Source organism: Taudactylus pleione, unplaced genomic scaffold, assembly GCF_031769625.1.
Source record: "Taudactylus pleione unplaced genomic scaffold, aTauple2 ptg002354l, whole genome shotgun sequence".
NCBI lineage: Eukaryota > Metazoa > Chordata > Amphibia > Anura > Myobatrachidae > Taudactylus > Taudactylus pleione.
In genome coordinates this window covers 57,501-70,558 of record NW_028286742.1, presented here as the reverse complement: position 1 = coordinate 70,558, position 13,058 = coordinate 57,501, and the positions used below count along the sequence as shown (strand labels likewise).

Sequence of the window (13,058 nt, the reverse complement as noted above, 5' to 3'; positions counted from 1 at the left end):
TGATTAGGCTACAGTACATGTACGATCTGAGTAAAAGCTGTGATTAGGCTACAGTACATGTATGATCTGAGTAATAGCTGTGATTAGGATACAGTACATGTATGATCTGAGTAACAGCTGTAATTAGGCTGCAGTACATGTATGATCTGAGGAATAGCTGTGATTAGGATACAGTACATGTATGATCAGAGGAATAGCTGTGATTAGGCTACAGTACATCTACGATGTGAGTAATAGCTGTGATTAGGCTACAGCACATGTATGATCTGAGTAATAGCTGTGATTAGGATACAGTACATGTTTGATCTGAGTAATAGCTGTGATTAGGCTACAGCACATGTATGATCTGAGTTATAGCTGTGATTAGGATACAGTACATGTTTCATCTGAGTAATAGCTGTGATTAGGCTACAGTACATGTATGATCTGAGTAATAGCTTTGATTAGGCTACAGTACATGTATGATCTGAGTAATAGCTGTGATTAGGCTGCAGTACATGTATGATCTGAGAATTAGCTGTGATTAGGATACAATACATGTATGATCTGAGTAATAGCTGTGATTATGCTACAGTACATGTATGATCTGAGTAATAGCTGTGATTACACTACAGTACATGTATGATCTGAGTAATAGCTGTGATTAGGATACAGTACATGTATGATCTGAGTAATAGCTGTGATTAGGCTACAGCACAAGTATGATCTGAGTAATAGCTGTGATTAGGCTACAGTACATGTATGATCTGAGTAATAGCTGTGATTAGGATACAGAACATGTATGATCTGAGTTATAGCTGTGATTAGGATACAGTACATGTATGATCTGAGTAATAGCTGTGATTAGGATACATTACATGTACGATCTGAGTTATAGCTGTGAAAAGGATACAGTACATGTATGATCTGAGTAATAGCTGTGATTAGGCTACAGTACATGTATGATCTGAGTAATAGCTATGATTAGGCTACAGTACATGTATGATCTGAGTAATAGCTGTGATTAGGATACAGTACATGTACGATCTGAGTAATAGCTGTGATTAGGCTGCAGTACATGTATGATCTGAGTTATAGCTGTGATTAGGATACAGTACATGTATGATCTGAGTAATAGCTGTGATTAGGATACAGTACATTTATGATCTGAGTAATAGCTGTGATAGGATACAGTACATGTATGATCTGAGTAATAGCTGTGATTAGGATACAGTACATGTATGATCTGAGTTATAGCTGTGATTAGGCTACAGTACATGTATGATCTGAGTAATAGCTGTGATTAGGATACAGTACATGTTTGATCTGAGTAATAGCTGTTATTAGGCTACAGCACAAGTATGATCTGAGTTATAGCTGTGATTAGGATACAGTACATGTTTGATCTGAGTAATAGCTGTGATTAGGCTACAGTACATGTATGATCTGAGTAATAGCTGTGATTAGGCTACAGTACATGTATGATCTGAGTAATAGCTGTGATTAGGCTGCAGTACATGTATGATCTGAGGAATAGCTGTGATTAGGATACAGTACATGTATGATCAGAGGAATAGCTGTGATTAGGATACAGTACATGTATGATCTGAGGAATAGCTGTGATTAGGCTACAGTACATGTACGATCTGAGTAATAGCTGTGATTAGGCTACAGTACATGTATGATCTGAGTAATAGCTGTGATTAGGATACAGTACATGTATGATCTGAGGAATAGCTGTGATTAGGCTACAGTACATGTACGATCTGAGTAATAGCTGTGATTAGGCTACAGTACATCTACGATCTGATAATAGCTGTGATTAGGCTACAGTACATGTACGATCTGAGTAATAGCTGTGATTAGGATACAGTACATCTTCGATCTGAGTAATAGCTGTGATTAGGCTGCAGTACATGTATGATCTGAGGAATAGCTGTGATTAGGATACAGAACTTGTATGATCAGAGGAATAGCTGTGATTAGGCTACAGTACATCTACGATCTGAGTAATAGCTGTGATTAGGCTACAGTACATGTATGACCTGAGTAATAGCTGTGATTAGGCTACAGTACATCTACGATCTGAGTAATAGCTGTGATTAGGATACAGTACATGTATGATCTGAGTAATAGCTGTGATTAGGCTACAGTCCATGTATGATCTGAGTAATAGCTGTGATTAGGATACAGTACATGTATGATCTGAGTAATAGCTGTGATTAGGCTACAGTACATATACGATCTGAGTAATAGCTGTGATTAGGCTGCAGTACATGTATGATCTGAGGAATAGCTTTGATTAGGCTACAGTACATGTATGATCTGAGTAATAGCTGTGATTAGGCTGCAGTACATGTATGATCTGAGAATTAGCTGTGATTAGGATACAATACATGTATGATCTGAGTAATAGCTGTGATTATGCTACAGTACATGTATGATCTGAGTAATAGCTGTGATTACACTACAGTACATGTATGATCTGAGTAATAGCTGTGATTAGGATACAGTACATGTATGATCTGAGTAATAGCTGTGATTAGGCTACAGCACAAGTATGATCTGAGTAATAGCTGTGATTAGGCTACAGTACATGTATGATCTGAGTAATAGCTGTGATTAGGATACAGAACATGTATGATCTGAGTTATAGCTGTGATTAGGATACAGTACATGTATGATCTGAGTAATAGCTGTGATTAGGATACATTACATGTACGATCTGAGTTATAGCTGTGAAAAGGATACAGTACATGTATGATCTGAGTAATAGCTGTGATTAGGCTACAGTACATGTATGATCTGAGTAATAGCTATGATTAGGCTACAGTACATGTATGATCTGAGTAATAGCTGTGATTAGGATACAGTACATGTACGATCTGAGTAATAGCTGTGATTAGGCTGCAGTACATGTATGATCTGAGTTATAGCTGTGATTAGGATACAGTACATGTATGATCTGAGTAATAGCTGTGATTAGGATACAGTACATTTATGATCTGAGTAATAGCTGTGATAGGATACAGTACATGTATGATCTGAGTAATAGCTGTGATTAGGATACAGTACATGTATGATCTGAGTTATAGCTGTGATTAGGCTACAGTACATGTATGATCTGAGTAATAGCTGTGATTAGGATACAGTACATGTTTGATCTGAGTAATAGCTGTTATTAGGCTACAGCACAAGTATGATCTGAGTTATAGCTGTGATTAGGATACAGTACATGTTTGATCTGAGTAATAGCTGTGATTAGGCTACAGTACATGTATGATCTGAGTAATAGCTGTGATTAGGCTACAGTACATGTATGATCTGAGTAATAGCTGTGATTAGGCTGCAGTACATGTATGATCTGAGGAATAGCTGTGATTAGGATACAGTACATGTATGATCAGAGGAATAGCTGTGATTAGGATACAGTACATGTATGATCTGAGGAATAGCTGTGATTAGGCTACAGTACATGTACGATCTGAGTAATAGCTGTGATTAGGCTACAGTACATGTATGATCTGAGTAATAGCTGTGATTAGGATACAGTACATGTATGATCTGAGGAATAGCTGTGATTAGGCTACAGTACATGTACGATCTGAGTAATAGCTGTGATTAGGCTACAGTACATCTACGATCTGATAATAGCTGTGATTAGGCTACAGTACATGTACGATCTGAGTAATAGCTGTGATTAGGATACAGTACATCTTCGATCTGAGTAATAGCTGTGATTAGGCTGCAGTACATGTATGATCTGAGGAATAGCTGTGATTAGGATACAGAACTTGTATGATCAGAGGAATAGCTGTGATTAGGCTACAGTACATCTACGATCTGAGTAATAGCTGTGATTAGGCTACAGTACATGTATGACCTGAGTAATAGCTGTGATTAGGCTACAGTACATCTACGATCTGAGTAATAGCTGTGATTAGGATACAGTACATGTATGATCTGAGTAATAGCTGTGATTAGGCTACAGTCCATGTATGATCTGAGTAATAGCTGTGATTAGGATACAGTACATGTATGATCTGAGTAATAGCTGTGATTAGGCTACAGTACATATACGATCTGAGTAATAGCTGTGATTAGGCTGCAGTACATGTATGATCTGAGGAATAGCTGTGATTAGGATACAGTACATGTATGATCAGAGGAATAGCTGTGATTAGGCTACAGTACATCTACGATCTGAGTAATAGCTGTGATTAGGCTACAGTACATGTATGATCTGAGTAATAGCTGTGATTAGGATACAGTACATGTTTGATCTGAGAAATAGCTGTAATTAGGCTACAGCACATGTATGATCTGAGTTATAGCTGTGATTAGGATACAGTACATGTTTGATCTGAGTAATAGCTGTGATTAGGATACAGTACATGTATGATCTGAGGAATAGCTGTGATTAGGCTACAGTACATGTATGATCTGAGTAATAGCTGTGATTAGGATACAGTACATGTACGATCTGAGTTATAGCTGTGATTAGGATACAGTACATGTATGATCTGAGTAATAGCTGTGATTAGGATACAGTACATGTACGATCTGAGTTATAGCTGTGAATAGGATACAGTACATGTACGATCTGAGTAATAGCTGTGATTAGGATACAGTACATGTACGATCTGAGTTATAGCTGTGATTAGGATATAGTACATGTATGATCTGAGTAACAGCTGTGATTAGGCTACAGTACATGTATGATCTGAGTAATAGCTGTGATTAGGATACAGTACATGTACGATCTGAGGAATAGCTGTGATTAGGATACAGTACATGTACGATCTGAGTAATAGCTGTGATTAGGCTACAGTACATGTACGATCTGAGTAATAGCTGTGATTAGGCTACAGTACATGTATGATCTGAGTAATAGCTGTGATTAGGATACAGTACATGTATGATCTGAGTAATAGCTGTGATTAGGATACAGTACATGTACGATCTGAGGAATAGCTGTGATTAGGCTACAGTACATGTATGATCTGAGTAACAGCTGTGATTAGGCTGCAGTACATGTATGATCTGAGGAATAGCTGTGATTAGGATACAGTACATGTATGATCAGAGGAATAGCTGTGATTAGGCTACAGTACATCTACGATGTGAGTAATAGCTGTGATTAGGCTACAGCACATGTATGATCTGAGTAATAGCTGTGATTAGGATACAGTACATGTTTGATCTGAGTAATAGCTGTGATTAGGCTACAGCACATGTATGATCTGAGTTATAGCTGTGATTAGGATACAGTACATGTTTGATCTGAGTAATAGCTGTGATTAGGCTACAGTACATGTATGATCTGAGTAATAGCTGTGATTAGGCTACAGTACATGTATGATCTGAGTAATAGCTGTGATTAGGCTGCAGTACATGTATGATCTGAGTATTAGCTGTGATTAGGATACAATACATGTATGATCTGAGTAATAGCTGTGATTACGCTACAGTACATGTATGATCTGAGTAATAGCTGTGATTACACTACAGTACATGTATGATCTGAGTAATAGCTGTGATTAGGATACAGTACATGTATGATCTGAGTAATAGCTGTGATTAGGCTACAGCACAAGTATGATCTGAGTAATAGCTGTGATTAGGCTACAGTACATGTATGATCTGAGTAATAGCTGTGATTAGGATACAGAACATGTATGATCTGAGTAATAGCTGTGATTTGGATACAGTACATGTATGATCTGAGTTATTGCTGTGATTAGGATACAGTACATGTATGATCTGAGTAATAGCTGTGATTAGGCTACAGTACATGTATGATCTGAGGAATAGCTGTGATTAGGATACAGTACATGTATGATCTGAGTAATAGCTGTGATTAGGCTACAGTACATGTATGATCTGAGTAATAGCTGTGATTAGGATACAGTACATGTATGATCTGAGTTATAGCTGTGATTAGGATACAGTACATGTATGATCTGAGTAATAGCTGTGATTAGGATACAGTACATGTATGATCTGAGTAATAGCTGTGATTACACTACAGTACATGTATGATCTGAGGAATAGCTGTGATTAGGCTACAGTACATGTATGATCTGAGTAATAGCTGTGATTAGGATACAGTACATGTATGATCTGAGTAATAGCTGTGATAGGATACAGTACATGTATGATCTGAGTAATAGCTGTGATTAGGATACAGTACATGTATGATCTGAGTTATAGCTGTGATTAGGCTACAGTACATGTATGATCTGAGTAATAGCTGTGATTAGGATACAGTACATGTATGATCTGAGTTATAGCTGTGATTAGGATACAGTACATGTATGATCTGAGTTATAGCTGTGATTAGGATACAGTACATGTATGATCTGAGTAATAGCTGTGATTAGGATACAGTACATGTACGATCTGAGTAATAGCTGTGATTAGGCTGCAGTACATGTATGATCTGAGGAATAGCTGTGATAAGAATACAGTCCATGTACGATCTGAGTAATAGCTGTGATTAGGCTACAGTACATGTATGATCTGAGGAATAGCTGTGATTAGGATAGAGTACATGTATGATCTGAGTTATAGCTGTGATTAGGATACAGTACATGTATGATCTGAGTAATAGCTGTGATTAGGCTACAGGACATGTATGATCTGAGGAATAGCTGTGATTAGGATACAGTACATGTATGATCTGAGTAATAGCTGTGATTAGGATACAGTACATGTATGATCTGAGTAATAGCTGTGATTAGGATACAGTACATGTATGATCTTATTAATAGCTGTGATAGGATACAGTACATGTATTATCTGAGTAATAGCTGTGATTAGGATACAGTACATATATGATCTGAGTAATAGCTGTGATTAGGATACAGTACATGTATGATCTGAGTTATAGCTGTGATTAGGATACATTACATGTATGATCTGAGTAATAGCTGTGATTAGGAAACAGTACATGTATGATCTGAGTAATAGCTGTGATTACGCTACAGTACATGTATGATCTGAGGAATAGCTGTGATTAGGCTACAGTACATGTATGATCTGAGTAATAGCTGTGATTAGGATACAGTACATGTACGATCTGAGTTATAGCTGTGATTAGGATACAGTACATGTATGATCTGAGTAATAGCTGTGATTAGGATACAGTACATGTACGATCTGAGTTATAGCTGTGAAAAGGATACAGTACATGTACGATCTGAGTAATAGCTGTGATTAGGATACAGTACATGTACGATCTGAGTTATAGCTGTGATTAGGATATAGTACATGTATGATCTGAGTAATAGCTGTGATTAGGCTACAGTACATGTATGATCTGAGTAATAGCTGTGATTAGGATACAGTACATGTATGATCTGAGGAATAGCTGTGATTAGGATACAGTACATGTACGATCTGAGTAATAGCTGTGATTAGGCTACAGTACATGTATGATCTGAGGAATAGCTGTGATTAGGATAGAGTACATGTATGATCTGAGTTATAGCTGTGATTAGGATACAGTACATGTTTCATCTGAGTAATAGCTGTGATTAGGCTACAGTACATGTATGATCTGAGGAATAGCTGTGATTAGGCTACAGTACATGTATGATCTGAGTAATAGCTGTGATTAGGCTGCAGTACATGTATGATCTGAGGAATAGCTGTGATTAGGATACAGTACATGTATGATCAGAGGAATAGCTGTGATTAGGCTACAGTACATCTACGATCTGAGTAATAGCTGTGATTAGGCTACAGCACATGTATGATCTGAGTAATAGCTGTGATTAGGATACAGTACATGTTTGATCTGAGTAATAGCTGTTATTAGGCTACAGCACATGTATGATCTGAGTTATAGCTGTGATTAGGATACAGTACATGTTTGATCTGAGTAATAGCTGTGATTAGGCTACAGTACATGTATGATCTGAGTAATAGCTGTGATTAGGCTACAGTACATGTATGATCTGAGTAATAGCTGTGATTAGGCTGCAGTACATGTATGATCAGAGGAATAGCTGTGATTAGGATACAGTACATGTATGATCAGAGGAATAGCTGTTTTTAGGATACAGTACATGTATGATCTGAGGAATAGCTGTGATTAGGCTACAGTACATCTACAATCTGAGTAATAGCTGTGATTAGGCTACAGTACATGTACGATCTGAGTAATAGCTGTGATTAGGCTACAGTACATGTATGATCTGAGTAATAGCTGTGATTAGGATACAGTACATGTATGATCAGAGGAATAGCTGTGATTAGGCTACAGTACATGTACGATCTGAGTAATAGCTGTGATTAGGCTACAGTACATCTACGATCTGATAATAGCTGTGATTAGGCTACAGTACATGTACGATCTGAGTAATAGCTGTGATTAGGATACAGTACATCTTCGATCTGAGTAATAGCTGTGATTAGGCTGCAGTACATGTATGATCTGAGGAATAGCTGTGATTAGGATACAGTACATGTATGATCAGAGGAATAGCTGTGATTAGGCTACAGTACATCTACGATCTGAGTAATAGCTGTGATTAGGCTACAGTACATGTATGATCTGAGTAATAGCTGTGATTAGGATACAGTACATGTTTGATCTGAGTAATAGCTGTGATTAGGCTACAGCACATGTATGATCTGAGTTATAGCTGTGATTAGGATACAGTACATGTTTGATCTGAGTAATAGCTGTGATTAGAATACAGTACATGTATGATCTGAGTAATAGCTGTGATTAGGCTACAGTACATGTATGATCTGAGTAATAGCTGTGATTACGCTACAGTACATGTATGATCTGAGGAATAGCTGTGATTAGGCTACAGTACATGTATGATCTGAGTAATAGCTGTGATTAGGATACAGTACATGTACGATCTGAGTTATAGCTGTGATTAGGATACAGTACATGTATAATCTGAGTAATAGCTGTGATTAGGATACAGTACATGTACGATCTGAGTTATAGCTGTGAATAGGATACAGTACATGTACGATCTGAGTAATAGCTGTGATTAGGATACAGTACATGTACGATCTGAGTTATAGCTGTGATTAGGATATAGTACATGTATGATCTGAGTAACAGCTGTGATTAGGCTACAGTACATGTATGATCTGAGTAATAGCTGTGATTAGGATACAGTACATGTATGATCTGAGGAATAGCTGTGATTAGGATACAGTACATGTACGATCTGAGTAATAGCTGTGATTAGGCTACAGTACATGTACGATCTGAGTAATAGCTATGATTAGGCTACAGTACATGTATGATCTGAGTAATAGCTGTGATTAGGATACAGTACATGTATGATCTGAGTAATAGCTGTGATTAGGATACAGTACATGTACGATCTGAGGAATAGCTGTGATTAGGCTACAGTACATGTATGATCTGAGTAATAGCTGTGATTAGGCTGCAGTACATGTATGATCTGAGGAATAGCTGTGATTAGGATACAGTACATGTATGATCAGAGGAATAGCTGTGATTAGGCTACAGTACATCTACGATGTGAGTAATAGCTGTGATTAGGCTACAGCACATGTATGATCTGAGTAATAGCTGTGATTAGGCTACAGCACATGTATGATCTGAGTTATAGCTGTGATTAGGATACAGTACATGTTTGATCTGAGTAATAGCTGTGATTAGGCTACAGTACATGTATGATCTGAGTAATAGCTGTGATTAGGCTGCAGTACATGTATGATCTGAGGAATAGCTGTGATTAGGATACAGTACATGTATGATCAGAGGAATAGCTGTGATTAGGATACAGTACATGTATGATCTGAGGAATAGCTGTGATTAGGCTACAGTACATCTACGATCTGAGTATTAGCTGTGATTAGGCTACAGTACATGTACGATCTGAGTAATAGCTGTGATTAGGCTACAGTACATGTATGATCTGAGTAATAGCTGTGATTAGGATACAGTACATGTATGATTAGAGGAATAGCTGTGATTAGGCTACAGTACATGTACGATCTGAGTAAAAGCTGTGATTAGGATACAGTACATCTACGATCTGAGTAATAGCTGTGATTAGGCTACAGTACATGTACGATCTGAGTAATAGCTGTGATTAGGATACAGTACATCTACGATCTGAGTAATAGCTGTGATTAGGCTGCAGTACATGTATGATCTGAGGAATAGCTGTGATTAGGATACAGTACATGTATGATCAGAGGAATAGCTGTGATTAGGCTACAGTACATCTACGATCTGAGTAATAGCTGTGATTATTCTACAGTACATGTATGACCTGAGTAATAGCTGTGATTAGGCTACAGTACATCTACGATCTGAGTAATAGCTGTGATTAGGATACAGTACATGTATGATCTGAGTAATAGCTGTGATTAGGCTACAGTCCATGTATGATCTGAGTAATAGCTGTGATTAGGATACAGTACATGTATGATCTGAGTAATAGCTGTGATTAGGCTACAGTACATGTACGATCTGAGTAATAGCTGTGATTAGGCTGCAGTACATGTATGATCTGAGGAATAGCTGTGATTAGGATACAGTACATGTATGATCAGAGGAATAGCTGTGATTAGGCTACAGTACATCTACGATCTGAGTAATAGCTGTGATTAGGCTACAGTACATGTATGATCTGAGTAATAGCTGTGATTAGGATACAGTACATGTTTGATCTGAGTAATAGCTGTGATTAGGCTACAGCACATGTATGATCTGAGTTATAGCTGTGATTAGGATACAGTACATGTTTGATCTGAGTAATAGCTGTGATTAGGCTACAGTACATGTATGATCTGAGTAATAGCTGTGATTAGGCTACAGTACATGTATGATCTGAGTAATAGCTGTGATTAGGCTGCAGTACATGTATGATCTGAGGAATAGCTGTGATTAGGATACAGTACATGTATGATCAGAGGAATAGCTGTGATTAGGCTACAGTACATGTACGATCTGAGTAATAGCTGTGATTAGGCTACAGTACATCTACGATCTGAGTAATAGCTGTGATTAGGCTACAGTACATGTACGATCTGAGTAATAGCTGTGATTAGGCTACAGTACATCTACGATCTGAGTAATAGCTGTGATTAGGCTACAGTACATGTATGATCTGAGTAATAGCTGTGATTAGGCTACAGTACATCTACGATCTGAGTAATAGCTGTGATTAGGCTACAGTACATGTATGACCTGAGTAATAGCTGTGATTAGGCTACAGTACATCTACGATCTGAGTAATAGCTGTGATTAGGCTACAGTACATGTATGACCTGAGTAATAGCTGTGATTAGGATACAGTACATGTACAATCTGAGTAATAGCTGTGATTAGGCTACAGTACATGTATGATCTGAGTAATAGCTATGATTAGGCTACAGTACATGTATGACCTGAGTAATAGCTGTGATTAGGCTACAGTACATGTATGACCTGAGTAATAGCTGTGATTAGGCTACAGTACATGTATGACCTGAGTAATAGCTGTGATTAGGATACAGTACATGTATGATCTGAGTAATAGCTGTGATTAGGCTACAGTACATGTATGATCTGAGTAATAGCTGTGATTAGGATACAGTACATGTACGATCTGAGTAATAGCTATGATTTGGCTACAGTACATGTATGATCTGAGTAATAGCTGTGATTAGGATACAGTACATGTATGATCTGAGTAATAGCTGTGATTAGGATACAGTACATGTACGATCTGAGTAATAGCTGTGATTAGGCTACAGTACATGTATGATCTGAGTAATAGCTATGATTAGGCTACAGTACATGTATGATCTGAGTAATAGCTGTGATTAGGATACAGTACATGTACGATCTGAGTAATAGCTGTGATTAGGCTACAGTACATGTACGATCTGAGTAATAGCTGTGATTAGGATACAGTACATGTATGATCAGAGGAATAGCTATGATTAGGCTACAGTACATGTATGACCTGAGTAATAGCTGTGATTAGGCTACAGTACATGTATGGTATTAAACGCGGCTCGGCCTATGACTGTATGAATAAAGTAATAAGTGTCCTGGGGGAATCTCGGGATACAGCCACTGTAATTGTCTGTTGGGTGACACCATCTTTTTTTTTTTCTCATTAGGGTCATTACCGTCCAGAGCCAGCATTAATCTGAGAAGTATGGCGCTGTTCCTGGTCCTGTCCTGTGCCTCCTGGATGCTCTGAGCCCTCAGCTTCCGCAGACTCTTTACCCCCATATCATCATTGATCCTGTATCCCGGAGCCCGTGACGTTATAGCTACTGTATGCTGGAAATTATCTGTGTGCTGACTACAACTAGCCTAGAGCCCTAGGGGTAAATTTACTAAAGTGCGGGCTTTTAGAAGTGGAGATGTTGCCGATAGCAACCAATCAGATTCTAGCTATTATATTTTAGAAGGTGCTAGTTAACTGTTAAGTGGAATCTGATTGGTTGCTATGGGCAACATTTCTTCTAAAACTCTCACTTTAGTACAGTAAATATACCCCCGAGTCTTCCTTCCCGAAACTGCTCTGTAATAACTGAATAAAGATTCCTTTAGGCTCATCATGTGCTTTGCTCCAGGATTCCTGATGCCTCTGCTCACAGTCTGCAATGACCCGAGGACTCAGGTACAAATTCCCAGGTAACAGGGGCTTAGATGAAAATTGTTCCAATGGGGATTTTTCTACCTTAAAACTGTCAGGCTGATGATGACAATAATGATATATACTCTGAGGAAATATTATTCTTAAAATATTTGGACTTTAAGAATAAAGTCCAAAATGTCCAAACCTCAAAAATTTTGATTTCAGAGTTTTAACCGCAATCTCATTATGCACCAAGCTTTGGACAGGCTAAACTTACCGGAGCTTAGAAGCGATAGGCAACAACATCCTAAACCCGAAAGTTCTTATATCGCAAAGAACATCTCTTATCAGAAGAGCTACAGTATCCTTGCAATTTTACTTGCAACTATACAAGCATACGGAGTTATTTAATGACGCTGTGCTATAGTAGCGGGATGCTGATACACCCCGCCCTTTGTCTTTTAAGTATTTTTTTTCTTTTTATCTTTGGAT

General features: G+C 37.8%; 1 protein-coding gene across 1 annotated transcript in view; it reads left to right on the top strand.

The window, feature by feature from the left end:
- The window catches only part of LOC148431376 (uncharacterized), a gene marked incomplete at its 5' end in the record, with an annotated part of 63,320 nt that overhangs the window by 50,216 nt on the left and 46 nt on the right, over positions 1-13,058 (top strand). Inside the window, one exon of the mRNA XM_088466043.1 lies at positions 12,100-13,058. This exon is cut by the window's right edge and continues 46 nt beyond it. Coding sequence (XP_088322169.1) covers positions 12,100-12,182 — 83 coding nt within the window. The remainder of the gene's footprint in view (positions 1-12,099) is intronic.